This window comes from Colius striatus, chromosome 2 (genome assembly GCF_028858725.1).
Source record: "Colius striatus isolate bColStr4 chromosome 2, bColStr4.1.hap1, whole genome shotgun sequence".
In the NCBI taxonomy this organism is placed as follows: Eukaryota; Metazoa; Chordata; class Aves; order Coliiformes; family Coliidae; genus Colius; species Colius striatus.
In genome coordinates, this window is record NC_084760.1 from 83,821,447 (window position 1) to 83,841,241 (window position 19,795).

The 19,795-nt window shown below is 40.3% G+C and overlaps 2 protein-coding genes across 10 annotated transcripts in view; one reads left to right on the forward strand and one right to left on the reverse strand.

Moving 5' to 3' along the window:
• Positions 1–1,216, reverse strand: part of CAMKMT (calmodulin-lysine N-methyltransferase) — a 226,001-nt gene extending 224,785 nt beyond the window's left edge. For both annotated transcript variants that reach the window (XM_061991321.1, XM_061991320.1), the window contains exon 1: positions 730–1,216. In XM_061991321.1, the coding sequence (XP_061847305.1) occupies positions 730–828 (99 nt within the window). In that variant the 5' untranslated portion in view covers positions 829–1,216. The remainder of the gene's footprint in view (positions 1–729) is intronic.
• Positions 512–18,926, forward strand: PREPL (prolyl endopeptidase like). 8 transcript variants are annotated; one of them, XM_061991312.1, is made up of 15 exons: positions 512–1,296; positions 1,945–2,184; positions 4,575–4,775; positions 5,287–5,353; positions 5,998–6,204; positions 8,146–8,269; positions 10,560–10,776; positions 11,367–11,552; positions 12,987–13,190; positions 13,942–14,117; positions 15,569–15,785; positions 15,979–16,128; positions 16,917–17,043; positions 18,113–18,195; positions 18,853–18,926. In XM_061991312.1, exons 1-15 carry the CDS (start codon positions 1,249–1,251, stop codon positions 18,907–18,909), a joined length of 2,304 nt encoding a protein of 767 aa, XP_061847296.1. In that variant the 5' UTR covers positions 512–1,248; the 3' UTR covers positions 18,910–18,926. The 8 variants fall into 8 exon arrangements, 7 of the variants coding, with proteins under 7 accessions (XP_061847296.1, XP_061847299.1, XP_061847300.1 ...); XM_061991315.1 differs by having other exon boundaries at positions 512–1,500; positions 18,853–18,919; XM_061991316.1 differs by having other exon boundaries at positions 512–1,500; positions 1,948–2,184; positions 18,853–18,919.
• The last annotated feature ends 869 nt before the right edge of the window (positions 18,927–19,795 follow it).

Below are 19,795 nucleotides of genomic sequence, written 5' to 3' on the forward strand. Positions count from 1 at the left end.
CCAGAGCTGACAGCCAGCAGGCTGGAGCATTAAGTAAAACCACTTACTCCTCCTTCCTCCTCACCCTCCTGCGGGCTCACCAGACCGCCAGCAGCTGCAGGTAAAGCAGAGTTGTCACTGCCAGGTGAGTGGGGTCTCGCCCCAGCTCCTCATGAAACGCAGTTTCGGTGGCGATGGGGAGGAGGCAAAAGATAGGAACTGGGTAGCAGGTATAACTAACTCTGTCAAACCAAAGCTATAGCCTGGGGTGTGCTGGCCCTCTAACACTGCTTTTAAGGCCACAGGCTGCATTAGGATCTGTTGAAAGCATACTTAAAAGAGCTGAGTGTGCGGGGATATAGCTATATATATTATTATTATTACTATTTTTGCCAAGGAAGAGGGCTGCAAATCCCTTTGCGATTCCTCGCGATCGTCCTGTCGGAGGCGCGGACACCTCTGCGCACGCCTGTCCCGCCGGCAGGATTTCCCGCAGCCCCCGGCACCGCCACTCCCACCCGGGGCACAGTCCGGCGCCTCAAGCGCTGCGAGCTACCGGCCGCACGGAGCCGCGACCGACCCCGGCCGCGCCACAGCCCGGCGCGAAGACGCGGGAGGGGCCACGGGACACCCCTGCCCAAGGCACCGCTGCGTCGGGCTCCGAAAGTACCGCTCAGCACAGCCGCTCGCCCCTGAAGCTGCGCTGCCGGCCCGCCCCGCTATCCCCTGCCGCCCGCGGGCTCCCCCTACCTGTCCGAGCAGGCGCCAGCGGGCTCTCGCCGCTCTCGCACCGGTCCCCTCGCACCTGCCCGCGGCGGGGCGGCGCGGAGAGCCCGCAGCCTCGGCCATCTCGCGACGGGGAGCGCCCGGAGCTGAGGCGGCGGGAGGGCGCAGGTGCCTCTTCGCGCACGGGGAGCGCTGCCCTGGCCGGCAGGGACTTGCCACCGAGCCTCGAGGGGCAAACGGGACCAGCCGGACTAGGGCTTGAGGAGAAGGAAGGGGGCAGCCATGTTTGTTAAGGGCAGCCCTGAGCAAACAAGCTGCTGACGAGAGCTACGCATGGTTTTTCAGGCGCGCGGGATGGGAGGGAAGCGTGCCTCAGGACGAGTCGCCTGTGGCTTCCACCTTCGAGGTGGGGGTGGAAGGGGAGCAACCCGAGGAAGCCTCGCAAGGACTGTTGTCAGTCAGTTCGCGCGGCGCGCGGTCGTCCGCTGCTGTGCCGCGCCGCCGCGCTGACATCAGCGGTGCTCTCACGCTCGCCGCGGCTGAATGAAGTGCCCTGCCGCCATCTTGGCTACGGGCAGTCCTGCGAAGGAGGTGGGAGCTGCTGCTGCTGCTCGCCTGCCATCTTAACCCGGGCGGACACGCCGGATCGAGAGTGGCTCCGGTCCCGGCAGCGACAGCGAGGCCTTGCGCGGGCCGGGGACGCTGCCAGGCGTTGGTGCGGCCCGGCGGGGAGCGAGGCCAGGCCGCCTTCACCGGCCCTCACCCGGGCGGGACGGGGTAGCGAGACCGCGGGCGGTGAGACGTGGGATCTTTCTCCGCACAGAGTTGCAAACCTAACAGCTTTCCTGCGAGGGGGTTCAGCTCTTGCTGTCAGCGTCCCCTCTTGAGACCAAGGGATTTTATTGTTATGTGATAAGGAGGGAACGCTTCCCAAAAGCTTCCCAGGTTTTGGTTCTTTGACAGCTAAAGTTACAGAGATGCGCCTTCCTGTCTCTTCAGTCATAGTTTAACTTTCAACTGCCAGGAACCACGTTTTAGAGCAATGCCATAGCAGGTTAACACACAAGCTAAGCTAGGTGTACCACTTGTTAAGAAATAGACTATGTTTTACTGTTTCTGCTCATCTGATTGACGTAATGAATCAAACCCATTTCTTTGAATGAAGCAAAGTTTTACCTGTAGTTTATGTTATGTATATTTCACACACAGTGTAAGTGATTATCTGTTTGGGATTTTCAGAAGTTTCGGGTTGACTATCAAGAAATGAAGGTTTGGACTTCATTTGTTCGACTGCAAAATCTCCAAGGGCTGTGCTTCAGTGTCAAATACTTCTCTAAGCATGACCATCTTCAAACAACATGTCCTTACAGTAAAATAAAACAAAAAATACACCACATCCTGGGCTGTTCAGGAATTATGTACACACATGGGACTGTGCTGCCTGGAATCATCCTGCCACGGAGATTCTTTTCCTGCAAGGTATGCTGTTTAAATATAGTCAACAACCGCTCTGGCACATCTGTTAAGGAAGACAGCCATATTTTTCTAATGTCAGGGAAACATTTTCCTAAAGGTTTTGTAGGAGGAAGATACTTATTTTTCTTTATTTACTAAGACTTATGTTCAAAAATGTATATACCTCATTCAACTTTCCTGTACTGTTTTGATGTAAAACTCCATTTTGGTTAAGTTTCCTACTGGAGCAATTTTAAAGAAATTGATATCTTCCAGAAAGGTTCAGATAAAGTGTTAGAAGAGGACTGTAGGGGAGATCAGCTAGTGTAGAAGCATAGTGTCTAAACCGATGACACCAAACTTAACCACTGAACTGCTCAAAAAAGCTTGACTTTTTCTATACTGACCAGTAAGCCATAGTTTGCACCATATTGAAATACTCTGTCCTCATAAGTGTATTCACCTGTGATAAACTGTACTTTAATAGGTACTTGTATTTATTTCTGTAAGTAAATATTGTGTAAATGGGTGGCAGTGTACCGTGCACAGAGTCAGAAAATGGTCTGAAATAATTTCAGATCTTCTGGTCCTGTGGTTCTAATACAGAATTTGCTAAAGGTAGTTGCTAAAAGTTTACTGCAGTATGACAACCTGTAAACCAATTTACACGGATAATGTGTAAGTAATGTTTTAAAATATTACTGTTTGGGTTTATTGTCTCTTAAAGATGTTTTCAGATAGGTGCATGGTTCTAAAATTGCCTCAAGTTGATAGTGCTTCTTCAAAGGTGACCCAAAGATCATCTCATTGTAACCCTCTTATTTCTAACCATAATCTAAACAGTCCTAAGTCAGTGTCTGAAGTGTAAACAGATGTTTCAAGGACAACATGGGAAGTCTGGATGGGCGAGAATGCATGGTTCTATTTCTTTATTGGCAGTTCTTCATTGGCAGTTCACTAACACTGTTAAAAATGCTGGTCTGCAGCCCTGGTTCCAGGATACAAACAGGTAGTCTTTCAGCTGAAAGGACACTGTACCAGTTTGCTTTGGAGCAAATGTTTGCAAAGCGAATGTCACTGAAATCCTCTGCTATCCTCAAAATCTTTCTAGATGCTCTTCTAGAGGACTGGCTTTATCCTGGGCAGGGAGGTGTACACTAACTCTAATATATACCTACACTGTGGCCATCAGGTCTGTATAATATTTCCAAATCAATACAATGGAAACAATTGAAAACAAAAAGAAATTGGAAAAAGATTCATAAAGTGTAGAACTTGCCAAAATGAGTTGTGCATACTAAAATTTTACATCGGTATAAGGGGAGGTGCTGCATGTACATGAAAGAGACTTTTAAAATATCCAGAAACCACATTCAGCTCAGGAGATTACCATTGTAAAATTATTGTAGGCTGAGGGAATACTTGTTGGGGTTTCTTTTGATTGCTTCTGGTTTGGGGGATAGTAATTTTTCACAGCCATTTTTCCAGTTACTGGGGAAGGGGTGGTATAGGTAACACATCCTGCAGCTTCTTTACCTTAACCAACAGTTACAGAGTTGTTCAAAAGCTTCTCTAAGGGTTTCCATGGAGTAAAAAGTGCATATGCCTAAACTTAGGAGCATATGCTACTGTGTGTTATCTGTGCAGTGTTATGTACTGTGGTATATGTTGTTAAGCTTATTATTTGATCAAATAAGTTGGGTTTTTTTAAACAAAAAGGAGTATCATTGTTCTAGCAATCATAATACATTTCTAACATTTTTACGAGAGAAGACAGCTTTGTTGTCAGTGAGGTAGCAGTGGGCTGCTCACGTGTTGTGTAAAACCCGATCCATAGATCCGTTTATTCCTGATAAAATTGTTACAGAACCTCTGTCAGTTCAGTACTTCATTCTGTGCTTTATGAACGTTACATACTAAGGCTCTTGAGGTGGAGCAAGAACCTGAACAAGCTACTAGGACTCCTAGGTGCAGACACAGAGGTGTAGGTGGCATTCTTGTCTAGGGAAGGAAGTGAGAAATGGTAATCTTAAGACATGAGGAAAATGATGAGAAAACGCCTCTGAAGCAGGAGAAATAACAGTTCCATAAAAATTAACTAAATTTACATTGTAAATTTGTAAAATATAAACACATTTACATATAATCAGTTAAGAGCATACATTAATAGTGCCCTAAATTTTGAAGACCTCAATAAATGTGTCAAGTAAAGCACATTAGACAATGCCTCCCTAAAAGATTAGGAAAGAGAAACTTATTCCAACTGTGTTTTTTCTTTTTAATGGCATGTACTGTTCTAATAATGCAAAGTTGGCTTGGGGTCTGTAGCTCAGGCAATATCATTATAGCCTCAGTATATTCATACTGGAGTACAGAGTACTGGCTTGTAGCCATCGTTGTCTTTCCTTACTTAGCAGGAAGGAACAAAAATCCATTCCAAAAGGAAGCAAAATACATCCATAACAACATCAGAGCTTTTGTACAAGAATCTTCTGAAATCAGAGCAGGAAAACTGGAATGAAATTTCAACAAGATACAAAGCTACAACAAAAAGAATCAAGGAAAAATTAGAAGAATTACACAACAAGTATACATTCAGTTCAAGAAGCCCAAGGGTAAGTGGCAAAAATACAAATGTTTCTCAACTTTGAGTACAAATAAAAAACAGTGAAGCCATTCCTGCTAAATAAATTTTTAAAAAAAGCTGATTGTTTTATGGTGGTAGTTTTGAATATTTAATGGTTTAATAATTGTGTTTAGAACAGCTTATACCCGTTGTGATAGTATATTTACCTTCATTTCTCCATAGGCAAAAAGCAAGTCAGGATACAATAATCATCTGACTTTTGGATAACAAGTGCAAGACATTGTAAATTACCAGAGCAATTGCAGATGATCTGAGCCTTGTTAAATTTAGAGCTGGCATAGGTAAATTAAGTACCCTTACTTTGAAAGAACCTTTCTGACACATGCGATTCCTCCTTCAGTACCAAATCTGTGACCTACATTCCATCATTCGTGTATGTTACAATTGTGTTCTACAGAACAAGGATTGAATAGAGGGATTCTAAGGAAACAGTCTTACTATATATTGGACTTGAAACGTGTTTGTTTTGTATTGAACAGATCAGGTTTGGAGCAAATGTGTACTTTGAAGAGAATGGCTGCATATTTCTTTCAAAAGCAGATGATGGTAAGGGATTTCTCTTCCTACCATGGTACGTTGTTAAAAGCACACATGTATCAGTGTACTATTCTTACATTAAAGCTTAATTGTTACGTTTCTTCAAATAACTAAAAATACTTTTATAACGTTCTTTAATGATTTATTAATAGTACTAGAATCCTGACTCTGAAAAGGTGAGGTGAAGAGAGTTAGAAAATAGCATGTATTGATATACTGAGGCAGGTTTCTGGAGAGTAAAGAGAGAAGTCTCTTCAGAGCCCTAATTTTGAAAAAGGGAGAGCACAGTCATGCCTTTGTATTTCAGAGGGGGTGGAAAAAACAGAAAACAAACTTATTTAGTAAAAATCATGCTTTAAGTATCTGAACTTTAAAACTTAGTTCATTTACTAGAAGCCAAGAACTACACCTGGAAAATATTTTTTAGTAATAACTACAAGACTTTTTTTCCCCTTAACTGTAATTTTTTGTTTATTTTTTACAAAGGGCAAATATCTTACAAGACAAATATGCGGTGTTAAAAAATTCCAGTACTATGCTTGCTAATATTGAAAGCAGACTTGTTAAATACAGGCATTAACAACCATTGTTAATTCTGATAGTGCCTTAACTACACCATTTTTTTTCCTCTTTTTTTTTTTCCTCTAACATAGTAGATGAAGGAAATGTTGACATTTTATTCAGTACCGAAGATCTTGGCTTTTCTGATGCCATTATACAACGGATCAGAATTTCACCAGATCAGAAATACATGGCCATCAGCTTAAAAAGTGAAAATTCTGAAGAGGCAACCTGTGTTGTTACAAAACTTGGTCATTTTCCTGTTGTGGAAAAAGTAATTCCAAGTGTATTTAGTTTTGGTAAGTTGTTTGTAAATACCCTGTGAGTCACACTGGTTTTCAACACAATGTTTTTCTTAGTCTACAAATCATATTAAAATATTTTTTAAAAACAGGGATGCAACATTGTTAGATTTAATGCTTATAGCTGTTGAATTGTTTCTTATTTACAATTTCTTCCATGCTGCACAATTACAAGTTATCTGCTGTGGATGAAAGTGACTGCTCTCATGATACAAGTTTTCCTTCAATGGAAAAGCAAGCATTTACACACGTTTGAAGATTCATGCAAATCATTGTTTTTACTGAATCCCATAAGCTTCTTTAAACATTTAGTGACATAACTGTTTGCAGCATAAAGACCTTTTTGAGAAGTGTTCTAGTTATTTAACCCCTACAGCTACAACTGAAGTCACTGATAGCTGTAGGCACTTTGCTTTGCCAAAAAGCATGCAGGTGCTACCCACTGTTTAAATACTGTCTGGAACTGGACTCTAGAATGCGGGTCACAGTTAAGAGCCAAATCTAGTCTGTCAGGCCTCAAGTCAGTTCTTTCAGGGTAGGTTACAGAACTTTACATTGCTGTTAAAATAAGCAGAGGTAAACCGAAGTGCATGAGAAATATTACTTTTATTATTAATGTGTTAATATAGCAGAGTGAAATAGCCAGTACACAACAATATAGCAAAGAGAGTGAAATAGCCTGTACACAGTGTTCCACATCTTGTATTTTAGATTATGTTATTGGATGTGATCAAGTATATATAGTGCAGTAAGCAATTTGCCTGGGTAGGGCGAAAAATTTAAACCCTAGGTAGAGCTACCTAGTTACAAAAATGAGGAGTAGCAAGAATGTCATCTTGTTATCTTGCACCATTGGGGCTTATAATACGTGTTGAAAACCAAGCCAGCAAATTTACCAGTGATGTTTTTCCCTATACTCTATTTGAACACCTTGTTCAGGTTTGTTTGGAAGAATCAGTACCTTTAGGAAACCATCTCCCCTTGGCTATGTAGCTGTGACAGGTCAGGGCAGATAATGAGTACCAAAAAATGACTGTTGAGGATGGTAGAGGTTACACTCATTTTGCGAACTTACTCAGGTGTAAGTAAGTGAGGTACAGAGGTATCATGAAGTACAGGGGCACCTCAATCAAAGGCAGGAGAATTAGGTTTTGTGACCACGCAGCAGAGTACATGCTTGTATTGCACAATATGCAAATTCTTGAAAATTTACATCTGTGGTTCTTTAAAAGCTGGGCTATAGAACTTGGATTTCCCTGCTAAAGGCTTGTCTTTGTAGTGAACCCTCACATACCTGTGCACTGGAGAGTCACATTTCTGTTCAGATAGCAAATTGTTTGTATTACTTCAACATGTCCTTGGGTGTTGCACTGAAAATTAGTATTTGTGCGAAAAGCATAAAACAATTTTTTAAAGCACATGTATTGAACATCACTCTGGTGGCTGTAGGAGCAGCAGAGGTAGCAGTAATTTGGCTGGATCAGTCAGATCACTAAACTTCAGAATAGCAAGGTTCCCGTATTCATACATTTCTAATGTTGATGAGCACATATACAAGCATAGAAAACTGGAGAACTCCTGTCTCGGCAGTACCCATGGGCACACACATCATCTCTTTTCTCTAAATGGTTTGCCTGCAGTCACATGCAGTGATGCAGAGCTCTTAGTCTGTTATCTTGCTGACTCCATGAAAACCTCTGTTTCTCTGATCAGTTTTGAACAGCCACAGATCTTTTATTTTCCTGCTACCTCTAGAACCCCACAGGGTCAAGAGCTTCAGCCTCCAGGATGCAGAAGTGCTGTCCTCAGTTCCGTGGCAGCTGCAACCTGCCTTTTTCAGGATTGTGTCTAGTGTTCATGGAGCTCCATTTTCTCTCAATAGTAGTATATACTGTTCCAAATTTGATATGCATTTGTCTTTTTTTTTTTTTTTTCCAGAATGGGCAGCAAATGATGTTCTGTATTACACAAATCAGAGGAACCTTAAGTGCCAGAATGTGTTTATGACCACTTTCACTAATCAGAAACTTACCAAGTTAGTTTATACAGAACAAGATGCAAGGTAATACTTACCTAAATTGTACCAAGTCCTTTGCATGTTCTAGAGTATTTTATATGTAAAATATAAATGGTTTGGAAAACAAATTTTTCCATATCCTATCGCAAATGGTAAAAGGAATTTTTAAGTTGTGTTCTGCTGTCAGTAGTGCCTTAACACAGCCTGATAATGTGCTCTGTTCTCTTCATATGTCATCAACAGAGATTTAACTTTCCTCTCTTACCACATGAGTTCAGCTGAGTTTATAAATGTCAAGGTCAGTCTCAGGTCAGAGCATCCTTTAATGAATGTGTGACAGTTTCATGCAGGGTAAATCAGACCGTGGATTTCATTTTGTTTTCTCTGCTATTGATGTCTGATACATCTTTTAAAAAAAACGTAAGTTCAGACTAATTCTTGCTCTGGGTGATGGATGAGCAAAATCATTACAGCATTCCCAGAGAGAGAACTATTGTTGACTGAATACCCTCTCAATAACCTTTCTTCAAGCAAGAGTTTAGGAAGAGAAGAAGGCTTTTGCTAAGTTGAGCATGGAACTGCTTTTCAGCCATGTAGCATGTGGTAGATCTGTACAGCATTCCATAAATGTTTGTGATTATTCTTAATTCAGGTTACATATTCAGTGAAGAAATTTCAGTTATAGTTTCGTCTAAAAAAGCAGAGGAAAAGGGCAACTGAGATGGAGTAAATAAGATCCTTTTGTTCCAGCTGCATTTGATGCATAGTTTGGGTAAATCACGTTGCACTGACCTGACACTTCCCCACAGCAAAACTGTTGGCATGATTCTGAAGGTCACAGTCATTACAGTAGATCTACTAGAAAGTTACTCTAAAGGTTCATGTGCTACTGAAGGTTCATGTGCTCATAACTGAATTCACTTGCTCATCAGAGATGGCAAGACATGCTTTTGTATTGCCATTGAGCAGTTCTGTTTCACATCTCAGCAGCTTTTTTCAGGGCAGTTAGATTTTTTTTTTTTTAGAGGCTGAACATTTCTTGACTTCCTGGAAAAAAAAAAGCTACAAAGACAAAGAAAAAAAATTGTTCTGTCAAGGTCAGAATCCCTGGGGAGAAGTGTAACCTGCATTTCAGCTTGGCTGTCTTAGAGGTAAGGTCAGCAGAGCTGAACTGTTGGAGTCTGCTGAATGCAGGGCCAAGCTCTTGTGAAATTTGTGTATTAGAGACAGGAGGTTGATACCTCACAGACTTTAGATCCCCTGCTGTGCCTCTCCTCCTAAAGATGTCAAGAGGATGCAATTAGAAAAAACAATAGTATCCAAAAAATTAGAGTTCTTCCACTTGCAAATAATTAAAGGCAATGAAAATGCTATCTATAGCATCCTTTCCTTCACTAGCCAAGGATTTTGAAGCCTAGAAGTATCACTATGGCAGTTACCTAGATCTGTATAATGCAGATTACAGTACTTGACCCCAAAATTTCTTGATAAAATCTTCTAGGTCTTTGTGCTGGACAGTTTTGCTTTTAGAGACATCCAGTCTTAAAGATTCAAAGTGGAAAAGAAACTGCTGTGTCCCAAGATGTGACGTTAGGATGACTCATAGAAATTGGAATCTGAATTTTGTCCTGAAAGTGTCTAATACCAGCATCCAGCCACTGGCTGTCATTCCATTTTCTGTTTCTAGATTTTAAAAGCATTTAAAACCAGTAGATAATGTCTAGTTTCTTAGATAGTTTGAAACCCACTTCCTAGTTTCCAGCTTTATCACTGCCACACTGTCCATCTTGTCTTGTGTAAGCCTCTGTACTTTTTCTTAATAGTCTTTTCTGTCTTACTTGCTTCAGTGTTATGTCAGTAACCTTTAGGCTTTTTATCAATTTATTTTTATAATAGTTCTTACTTTTCTTTTGTTAATGCTATTCCTATGTGATGTCTTCATTAGATTTAATTATCTAATATTACCCTTTTTTAAAAAAATGGGGTTATGAGCTCAATATAAAATTCTATGTTTTGCCCTGATTTTAAAGCCTATATACATCAATGAGCTTCCAGTCTATCTCAGTGATGCAAAAACTTGGATTCAGTTGGGCAACAGCTGAACTGCTTTCCTTGCAGATCTCAGGTTCCCCACATAAGACTCGGGTTTTGAATCCCAAGATGAATGCAGTAGTGAGTTTGGGAGCTAAGTAGTCTGGAATCTCTCCAGCCTACTTCCAGGCATGCTGTTTCTTACCTTACAGATGGCAGCCTGTGATTCTGAAGCAACCAATGTGTTTGTAAAATACTAATCAAGTTTAAGCTTTTCTTTTTGTTTTTTAATTATCCCTTACAGATTCTTTGTGGACATACATTACACAAAAGACAGGCGTTTTCTCACTATCAACAGCAACAGCAAGACAACATCAGAAGTTTGGCTGGTTGATTGTAGACATCCTTTTAAGTTACCCGTTCTTGTACAAGCACGAAGAAAAGGGGTCATTTACCACATTGAGCACAGAAATGATGAGTTATATATTCTTACTACATATGGAGAACCTGCAGAATACAAGGTAATTTTTAGCTGATAATAAGATTCATAGGGTTCATTCAGATACTCATTGCAGATCATATAGAAATATTAAGGCTGGCTTTAAGTCCCATGCTTAACAGCTTACTACAGTAATTTAAGAGAATTACACGGAGAGCTGCGTGGACTGAAAGACTGATAGTAGTACATGGAGTCTTGTCTATAGCGTGCCAATTCCATCCTAACGCCTTTGATGACTTCAAGAAGTAAGCGTGCTTTCACAGTCATTTCCCTTATATTAAATTTTAAGTTGGTTATTTCAGTCTATGTAGCCAAGGCATCTACAGTCCTGCTGGCCCCACTGAAAGCACTTACTGTATAAAAAGTCTTCTACAGATTAATAATCTATGAGAACTAAACTTGCTTTTCCAAATGTCACTTACTTGTTCTTCCAGTTTGCCCAAGAAAAGGGAGTTGAAAAGCCTCTAGTTTTAGTCAGGCAAAACCCCCAATACAAACTAATATATTTTTGCAATGTTGATGTTACATGAAATCACCTGTAGGTCTGTACATGTCATATGCAACTCTTACTACATCTTAGTAACGCACAGTTGTGGTTTTTTGTTTTTATAGTTGATGAAGGCACCAGTAGCCTCCAGTGGCATGGAGAACTGGGAGTTAGTATATGCACTGGAAAAGAAAACCAAGCTAGTAGACTTGGAGATGTTCAGTGACTATTGTATTATGTTCCTGAAGAAGGCTGGTCATCTTTACTTAAATGTGATTTCTTTTGTTTCGCATTCGGTTCAGACAATAAAGGTATGTTTGAGCTTGGCTTAAGCAGCATAATACTTTTCCAGCACTGTTTCATGTTTTTTTAACATAACGTTATAATGAAAGCAAAGACAAACTCCAAGAGTGGAAGTGGTGTGGAAACTGTATTACTGCCAGGTTTGTCATTATGAGTGATTGTACTACCTGTGGCTGTTCTTCAGAATTTCACATGGTGGCTTACTGCAGCACTTGGAAAGTTAGAGAGCAGCTATCCTACAAGTCACTTCTTTCTTCACTTTATTACAGTCAAGCTCTTGCTACAGCCAGTCACTAATGTAAAACAAGACTTGATTCTCTAAACACTCTACTTTGTTTTACTAGGCCTAGTTTAGGTTACACTCATCAGTGTAAGCAAGGAAATAAACCTGCACCTCCCACAGAAAAATGAGTAGAGCATTCGGAAGACAAATAAGGACACTGTCCCGTGACAAATGGGAAGTGTTGATAATGCAGTACAATTTGTACAAAGTACTTCTTCCGTTCTCTAGTTGTTGCTAAATACTTGCAGATTAAAACCAAAGTGGCTGAATTCCAAACTCTGACTTCTGGACACCATTCTGACAAAATACTTAATTCATCTGTTTGTCTGAAAAATTCCATCTGAATCAATCACTCGCAAGTTTATCTTGCAAGCTACCAAGGCTGCGTTCTATAAAATTGCTGCAGAAGAAGGTTTTCAAAGTACATCATATGGTCTCTGAAACCTTCATTTCTGAAGATGGCCGTAGGTTGTTTATCCAGAAATGGTCTGTAGTTAGTCTGGAGATCTTGGACTTTTGCTGCCCTTTCAGAAGTCTCCAGCAACCTAACCCAAGTAAGTAGTGTCCTGGCAAAAGGTTTGACTGTGTCCCTGCTGCTCTGAAAGAATGCATTTTGATTTCTTTTATTCTTAGCAGAGTTAAAATCTTAAATATAATAGCAGTAAGTGTCTGAGGGTGAATGTGCCAGGAAGAGGTTTTGTTCTTCACAATGGCTGGCACTGGGAACAAAGTTAAGAGGCAGGGGTTTTCAGTGGCTTAGCATTACTGAGCTAACTCACAGCAAAAGCATAACAACTGACATGGACTTGGCTGTAGAATACATTGAAGCAGGACTGGAAATCTGAGGGGAAACAGGATCTAAAAAATAAAAACAATGCAAAATCATTTCAAAGAATGTTTTAATTAAAAAAAAAAACTGCACTGATGCCCATTTTAAACTGAATGTAGATTTCTTTTTGGTTTTTATTTTGTTGTTGAACTTGATCCAATGGCCTCAGGGGATAAGTTTGCCAAAGTCTTTCACTTTTTGACTGTTTCATTACTGAATTTAAAAGAAATGCAGATTGTGCTAGATCAAAACCTCAAGCTTGATATTAAAAACATTTTCCTCTGAAGGACACAATGTAAGAGTCTCACTTGAAATGCCATATTTTCTCAGCTACCTACATGGGCCTCTGAATTTGAATTGGAATCTCATCCTGAACATACCTCCAGCACTTGCTATTTTCAGCTCACCTCCCCAGTACACCCCCCTCAGCGTTTTGCATATTCATTTAAAGAAAATAATCTCATTGAACAAGCTGTGCAAGAGGTACCAATTATTACGAATTGTCACACTACACGCTTACTAGCTAAAAGCAAGGTAAGATTTTTCAGTCCTTTTCCCACTCCCTTTTATTCTTCCCTTCCTCCCCACCCATTTAAAGAAAATGCATTTGGCAGGGAATAGAGATTAAAAATATGTAAAGAGCAGCTGGTGCTATAGTTACTAAACAGTGGGTGGTTTCTTCGTGTTATAGAGAAGAACAAGAAAGAGTCGTGATAAGATTTTTGTTTTTCCATTAACCTGGGTATGCCAGAGGAGATAACACTACACAATTAGTCAAGGTCCCTAGTACAGTATGACTTTGAATTGCTAGTTGATGTATGCTATCATGCTCTCCACGATAGATGAAAAAGATGCCAGCTGGTGAAAAGAGCACCCCACAACCAGCTACACAGTATAGATCAAGAAAGGAAAGTTTTAACAGCCCAAGTTTAAAAAATTGGAGATGTTAATAAAGAGTTTGCGCTGCAATAAGTGGTAAACTATTTTGTTAATAATAGATATTCTTGGTGTTAAAGGGGGAAGGAAGTCTTGGGTGCTTTGGTAGTTTAAAAACTCCTCAGGTGTTGCACTTAAATGAATTTTGTACACTGCGTCTGTAAACCTACACAGCAGAGGTTCAGGCTCTTGCTTTATTTTTCAAGAGTACTTTGTACATTCTAAGTGAAAAAAAATTACTGTAATCAGAAAAACCCACATTTTAAAATAAATAATTGAAGTTTTCATTGCCATGTGTCATTGAGATTTCTGCAATGTCCTTTATTGTAAAATACTCCTTCATTTCCAGGATGAAACTTTGGTGCCAATTACAGTTTTTCATAATGTGAATTCTAAAGAGCTGCACGGGAAACCACTTCTCATTCATGTATATGGAGCTTATGGCATAGATTTGAACATGAGCTTTAAAGAAGAGAAGCTGATGTTAATCGAAGAGGGTTGGATATTAGCATATTGCCATGTTAGGTGAGTCAAATATAAAATGTAATAGAAGATGTTAATCTCTGGGAGATACAAATATTTCTTGATATGCAAACAAGGAGGTACAGAAATAGTTTTTTCATGTAGTATACTGTGTTCTTCATGCTTTTCCCTCCCATCTTTTTAGATTTTTTAAAGCAGTTTTTAACAAAAACTAAATTTACCTCAAAAAAAAAAAAATCTACTTTCAAGGCCACGTACTGCATTTAGGTAGTTAGGGGTAGTTGTAGCTTTTAGTCTTTCAAAGTCTTATTTCTTCTCGTCTCATGTTTGCCAAAGAAAAATGTTAGTAACCTGTTGAAATCACAATGACATGCTATCTCCGTCTTTTTCCAAGGGCACTGAGCACTAACGTTACATCTGTCTCCTGAAAGCTGCTTCATTCTACAGCAACAACTAAGCACTTAACCTGCATCTCTTGTTCTTTTATTGGCTAAATCTTCTGTCCCCAGTTCAGCTCCAAATCTACTAATATTATTAAAACCACTATGTACAATAGGCTTCACATTTGCATTGAGATAATAATTCAGTAGGTAAAGAAGATAAAAGAATCACTTTCAGGAGGGAAAGGAAGGGGAAGAATGAGCAATTGTTTGAAATACCAGTCACAAAACAAATTCAACATACAAATGTATTCAGTCTTCTATATTCAGTAGCAAGCACTTGTGCTGTTCATCCTCCCACCCTTCTACGTATCTTAAGATGCAAGTCAGTCCTAGATGAAGGTGGATTCTTCTTCTAAAGATGAGCAATTTTGGCAGACTCATGAGTTGATTCATTTTAACTTTGAAACCTGAATAAGTAGCTTCAGGTAGTTTAGAACCAAAAGTGTCGTTGGTAGAAAGAAATATAAATACATGTTGAAATGTTATATTTTGTAATACAGAATTTTAAGTAGTATTTGAAATTTGTAAACTCAAAAAAAAAACCAAACAGAACTTTGTAACAGTCTTAAAATTGAAGCTACCCAGAAGCCAAATCCTGAGAGTCTCAGTGTGGAGCTGAGAAACACTATTGCATTGTTTTCAATACATGCTGGTGTTAGTGAGATAAGTATTGAAATGGCTTTGATTATTTTAATAGTCTCCTGTTTAAAAAGGTTTTCTCTTGCCTGTCATTTTTTAAATTTCGCATTGCCTTCAATGACAGCATCATTTCCTGAAGTGGGGCCTTTCCCACAAGTTCCAGAACACAAACACACCAAGAGTGCCCTTGTGCAGTTCAGGTTTTTGACCAGTCACTACATGTTTGGGTTTTTTGTTTGTCGTGTATTTTAGCCATGACGGAGGGTAAAGAGAAGAGAGAACGGAAGAGTTAATTGGGAAGGCCAACTGGGGTTTTGCAATTCCATGTTTGCTGCTGGCCTTTCACTATCTGAAGTTTTGCCATGCAGCATTTTCCAAACAGAGTCCAACTTGAAATGTTTTACGTTTCAGGGGTGGAGGAGAGCTAGGCCTCAGCTGGCACAAAGATGGCTGTCAGCAGAATAAACTCAAAGGTCTCCACGACCTTAAGGCTTGCATCGTGCTGCTGCACAAACTAGGATTTTCTCAGCCAAAATACACAGCAGTAGCAGCTGCTAGTGCTGGAGGAGTTCTTGCAGGAGCCCTGTGCAACACTGATCCAGAACTTATCAGAGCTGTGGTTTTACAGGTGAGGTGCTGCAGATCTCTTATGGATTATAACATTAAACTTTAGTTTCTGTCTCGTTCTCCCAGTTTAAGAATTGGAAACATTCCAGTTAGGAATTCACTTAGTTCATTTGTTTGAGAAAACCTTGACCAGGGCCTTTGAGGGCCTGTGCCCTGTTTGCCAATACTTCTCTTTTTTTTCTTAAACTTCTCAGGCTCCTTTTGTAGATGTTCTAAACACAATGATGGAAACTCATCTCCCCCTGACAATTGAAGAACAGGAAGAATGGGGAAATCCATTAGCAGATGAAAAATGTATGAAGTACATCAAAAGCTATTGTCCATACCAGAATATTAAGCCACAGGTAAAACTATGCTTTCTGTGTGAAACAGTACAGTAATAATGCGTAGCAGTTCATAAGAAAACAAAAAGTGGATAACTGCAATTGAAAAAAAAAAGTCTATTTTACCTTTTGAGTGCTTGAAAACTCAGTATTTTAGAGTTGCTTTGAATCATTAATACAAATATTAACTATTTCAGTAATAACCTTAGTAACGTTTGGAGTCGTGACTACTGAAATTAACCAAATGCCTTCTCCTAAAGAACATATTTCAAACCATACAAAACACCTTCTCCATTTGGGGGTGTGTCTGTGGTTCTGTTGGGATTTGCAAGCTTTGTCATAGGAAGGAGATATTTTCCACTGATGGAATGTGGAAATGATTCCATGATGACATGGAAAAGGAGCTGTAGCTTTGACACTGGCATCTTTATTTGAAATAATGTGTTAGTCGTGTTGCAGTTTCACCCGGTAAAATCCTAACGTCCACTATGTGTAGAAAGACTGCAAAAGTAAAGCCATCTACTGTTCTAAGGTGAACCAATTCATTATTATTACTCCCCTCTATTTTGCAGTCATCAGCAAGCAGACATGTATCAGACCTTTACCGAGGGGAGAGGATGGTTTTGATTGCCTTTTGCAAGTAGATGATCCCCTAACATGAAGTGATTTTTTAGACCAAAATACTTTTTGCAGTTAGAGTGAAAAGTGCTTTTTAAAGAGCAGGTAATTCTGCAATAGACGTGTCTTCAGGGGAACCATAAGGGGAATCAGTTGTCACGTATTTAACTAGGTCTGGTTTTTGATCTCAGTGTTATCCTTCAGTTTTTATCACGGCATATGAAAATGATCAGCGGGTACCACTAGCAGGAGTTCTACGATATGTTCAGAAACTTAGAAAGGCCGCGCTAGATCATGCCAGCGGAACAAGAAAGAAAGGTAATAATAAGAATGTTACTGATGCATGGAGCTAACTAAACCAGAATAGTAGTAGTCATGGAATTGAGCACCAGAGAGTGTGACTCCTCTTTACTTGCATTCACATTTGTGCAACACAACACTCCAAAGGGGTTTCCATTACCTGCAAAGATGAGTGCAGCCATACTGACAGACACACCTCAGCTCTTAAGGTGCCCTCTCCAGTGCCTTAGGAGTGACCAGGTATCTCAGTATTCTAGACCTGCCTGAAAATCATTAAACCCCCACGTGTTAAATACTAGCAAACCACAACAGGCTCAGGAAACCCTCTTGAGGTGAAAGAGAGTAAAGACTGGGAGAATGATTTGAGCTTGCTCTTTCCCAGGCCTCAACATACTGCGACTGTTGGGCAGTGCTAGGTGAGTCTATACTTTCCAGTCCAGCTACTGATATGGCCACACTGCCTTTCTCAACACCACACGTGAGAACAAAAATCATCATTTTGCTGCTCTAGAAAGACCTATTTTTGCCAGCTTGCTAAAACTGCAGGTGTCAGTCCAAGTTAGAATGACAACAGTGCAAAGGCATAGATGCTTTTATAGCTGAAACCAAACAGTAGCTTTGGGACTGCTTCCAGCAAGAGGTACAGTCAAGCCTTACTAATTTCTAGTATCCTCTAATCTGGGGAGAGGTTTTTGCCACCAGTTTTTACAAAAAGAGATCTTGCATTAGCATTTCTAAATTCCATTATGTCACTTCCCTGCTACTAGAAGAAAGACAATGGTTGAGGAAAGGTAGCAGATGCTGCAATTGCTGATGCAGTCTTTGTTCAGAAAGAAGAAAACACATCCTTCCAAAAAGGCTCAGAGAGAACAAACACGCTAAAGACAAACATTTTTTTAAATATGCAGTAAACAGAAATACACAAATAGTTCATCCAGCAAAACCCCTATGAGATTTCTTTTTAAGAAGTAACAATAATTGTGTCATGGCAGAAAGCAGAATAACCTATCCCTAAACACCTCACATCCCTACTTACCTTTTCCGTTGTCCGTTCAATGTCAAGTGATTGCTTGCTTCATTGTTCCAGGAAACTGGATCCCAAATATCATCTTGGACATCCGCGCAAGTGGCACTCATTGTGATTCATCTTGGGAGGAGTCACTGAATGAGGTCTGTTCCCTTTATTGCACATGGCCATAACATGCTGGAGGGAAGCTGTCCCCTCAATTGATACTTAAACCTGAGTAGTCCATGCATTCATTGAATATATGTTTGAAGTATGAAAAGAACAAAAACTGCTTGCAACCTTTTATATTTTTATAAATATAAAATATATAATGAGTCACAGAGACACATTATTGAACTTCAGTTCTGCTTTAAGCCTCAAAATAGTGTTAAACTCTCACTGTAATGTGCTAAGAGCTTTGAATCAAAGGTTCTAAGTTATGCAGAACATTATTCCAGCATGAAAGTCTTGCACTGTAGAGTATTACGTGCTTAAAATTGTCATAGTGGCTGTTTACTTCCATCTTCCTCACAAGTAAAACACATATGAGGGGTTTGATCTTTACATTTTGAAATGCATGATTTGTACTACTCAGGGACACAACCCCAATTGGGTTTCAAGATTTTTACCCTTTCTCCAAAAGCATTTGTGCTAACAGCAATGTACTGCCAAGACCTGCCCTTTTGTTACTGACGGACACAAATTTTATTACTGTTATTTTAACAAGTCCTTGTTAAATGAGGATAGCAATGCAAGAAACTGAAGGTTTGTAGCTCAGATTGTTCTCTTTTTTTGGTAATGAAATGTGTTCATTATTTTAGGTTGCAAGACACCTTGCTTTTCTGAACAGAGAACTTGAGGATCCTGCAAATGGCTAATAAACACACTCACCCCTTGAATTGCTTTGGCTCAGGTTTTTATTGGTATGAAAAGTGAACCCCTTCTCCAGAGGATCTCTCCTCTTGGATCCCTGCCTTATGGGCATCAGCATGCAAGAAATTCAAAGAATTCAATTCCAAGAAAAGCAGGGTGTGGCACTGGCTTACACACAAAGGGAAGAGCTGAGCTTCAGCCCCACCAGGCAATAGAGAAGCAGCCGCCTGCACTGGTGGCTGTGCTCAGGACTCACTGTGTTCCTCAGCGAGGTGTGCAGCAACACCCGCATGCGGCTGAAGTGTAAAGCCTCACATGTGCAGCTTCCAGTCTGAGACCTCTCTTCCAAGAGCACATTTTATACAAGGCAGTAAAACTCTCAAGAGGTAATTAAAAGTCTAACTAGAGTCTTGTAAAACCAATTCCCATAAGCAGGTGGTGATGACTACTGCCCTTCCTAGCTATGCAGCAGCAACAGTGTGCTGATCATATATGGTGGGGTCAAACAGAGTGCAAGGGAGAAATGGACTCACAGGAACAGGAATTTTAGCATAACTCTTGGTAGACTGAAAATCTTGGTAGTCACCTTAACTGGCATGGTCATCTTAAACAGGAGGTGCCAGAGTCCCTCCAGAAGACAAGATGAATGCAGCAGAAGAATTCGAACTCTCTCCTGAGGATAAGCCAAAAAGAATGTTTCCATGCAAGCAGCCTGGTTCATAGCTGAGCTGACCTCTGAGCAGGGCACAAGGCTTGTTAAGATAGCTGCATGGTGCACACCTCAGGCCAGCAACTGCTACAAACAGCGGGGGAAAACCCGCTGTATGGCTGTAGGCTTCTGAAACCAGAACAGAGTCTCCAGATCAGCACCGTGTCCAGAACGCACTGCAC